Genomic DNA, 2,067 nt, shown 5'->3' on the forward strand with positions numbered 1-2,067 from the left:
GCTCCCTCTCCTCACGCTGCCGCTCCCGCGCCCGCTCCTGCGCCGCCCCGCCGCCGCCCTCGCCGCCGCCCTCGCCGCCGCCGCCGCCGCCAGAAACAGCATCGCCAGCGGCCGCGACGGCGGTGCCCGCGGTCGCGGCGCCTGCGGTCACGTCCAGCAGCTTAGTCAACGCCTTATGGGCGAGGCCCAGCAGGCCGGAGGGCGCCTCCAGGCGCACCAAGATGTTGCCCGGGTGCAGGTCTGAGTGGATGAGGTTGTCAACCAGCATCATCTGCAGGGGGTGCAGTGTTGGCCGAAGGGAAAAAATAACGAGGGTTGGTCGAGGGGGTTGGGTGGCCGCGTAAGTGGGTTTCGTTGACCGGGCGGGTGGGCTGGCAGAATGACCTGATCCCTCAAAAGGTTTTTCACATTCACATATGTCCGTCAAGGATACCACGCGCCAGCCGCCCAAAAAAACTGACTGGCGGCCGCCTGGCGGCTGCGCCCCCGGCCCTATGTCTGCCCGACCGTTTGACTTCCATGGGTGGCGATCCATCGGCCCCGCGCCGCGCCGCACCTGCAGCATGGTGCCGCTGCCCAGCTCCGCCAGGCGGTGGCTGTAGGGGTGGGCGTCGCGGGACGCCATGTAGGCAGTGATGTGCCTGCGGGGAACAGGGGGCGGGGTGGGGGTGGGGAAGGGGTAGGGTTGGTTGGGGCGGCGGTTGGGAGTTGTGGAGAGGTGTTTCGAGCTGTGTGGGGTTCTGAGCTTTGTGAAGTTCTGAGAGCCACTGTATGGGATGATAGTTGAGAAACAGGTTGAGGTGAAAGATCCAATGAAATCATGTGTCAAGGGTGACGACCCAAGCAGCTGTAACAGAGCAGCTGCCGAGAAGCTTCCCAAAAGTTGCCCAGCCCTCAACCGCCGCCTGACCCGCCACCACTGGACGCAAACGACACACCAACGTGACCCCATGGCCATCTTACTGCAGCACACAAGAGCCGGGTTGCCGGCTGCCAGCCCACAGCAAAGAGCGCCTGCAGAGTGGAAACTCCCCTTCGGCGGCCCCTCAGCCGGCTGTGCTGCACCCCTGCCCCGGCCGCGGCGCGCACCTGCCGGCCTCAAAGGACTCCACCAGCACGTCTGGCGCCACCAGGGGGTACAATGGTGTCGGGAACGACACCGACCGCGTGTGGCGGAAGTTGCGGTTGAAGCGCGCCAAGTTGCGAGCCTCCCGAGACAGGTCGACCTGGGTTGTGTGGTGCGGCGCGGAGACGGTTGGGGGTGTTGCATGTCGAGCATGCGTGTGGGAGAGGGGTCGAGGCGCGCGAGTGTGTGTGTTGCGTGTGTGTGTGTGAGCTGGTGTGTGCTTGTCTTGAGGTGTGATGCTGGAGAGGGAGCAATGGGGTGAGGTGAGGAAAGGACATGGTAGGTGCTTTGCTGAGGATTCGCGGCTGCCGTCGCGGCCGGCGGCGGCGACGGCGGCTGCGGGTTTGAGCACGCACGGAGAAGCGGGCCCGCGCCCACCTGCTCGTGCAGCGGCGCCTCGAACTGCTTGAGTGTGTCCTCGAGCCGCAGGTCCCGCAGGCTAGGCACCAGCGCCGACGCGGTGTGCGCCAGCCACAGCATGGTGCGGAAGTCACTCTCAATTGCGTCGCACACGTGGGGGTGGCGCACCTGAGGGGGCACGCATGAGCGGAGCGTGGTGCATGGTGCATGCACAGTGTGTGTGTGTGTGTGAGTGTGTGCGTGCGTGTGTGTGTGCGTGTGTGTGTGCCCACACGCATGTGCACCAGGGTCCTGGAGCAATTCTGCAACACCAGCTGTGGTGCCCAGCGCCTGGGCAGTGACCCTGTGATTACTGCGCCAGCGGCTGCTTCGAGGCGCCCACGAGCCAGCCCGCGGGGGTGTCCAGGCTCTGTTGGCCTGGCGAATGCGCCTGTGCAGGACCCTCACCCCCAATTCAACCCCCAAGCCCCTGCCCCCCGCCCCACCTTCACGGCGACCACGCTGCCGGGCGCGCAGCCCGTGAGCGCGGCGCCCTTGGCGCTCAGCCGCGCGCGATGCACCTGCGGCCGCGGGCGCGGCGG

At 66.8% G+C, this 2,067-nt stretch overlaps 1 protein-coding gene across 1 annotated transcript in view; it reads right to left on the minus strand.

Moving 5' to 3' along the window:
- Positions 1-2,067, minus strand: part of MNEG_4254 (hypothetical protein) — a gene marked incomplete at both ends in the record, with an annotated part of 6,136 nt that overhangs the window by 1,764 nt on the left and 2,305 nt on the right. Inside the window, 5 exons of the mRNA XM_014047266.1 lie at positions 98-271; positions 557-641; positions 1,090-1,226; positions 1,505-1,654; positions 1,972-2,046. Coding sequence (XP_013902720.1) covers positions 98-271; positions 557-641; positions 1,090-1,226; positions 1,505-1,654; positions 1,972-2,046 — 621 coding nt within the window. The remainder of the gene's footprint in view (positions 1-97; positions 272-556; positions 642-1,089; positions 1,227-1,504; positions 1,655-1,971; positions 2,047-2,067) is intronic.

The sequence above is a fragment of the Monoraphidium neglectum genome (assembly GCF_000611645.1).
Source record: "Monoraphidium neglectum strain SAG 48.87 unplaced genomic scaffold scaffold00581, whole genome shotgun sequence".
NCBI lineage: Eukaryota > Viridiplantae > Chlorophyta > Chlorophyceae > Sphaeropleales > Selenastraceae > Monoraphidium > Monoraphidium neglectum.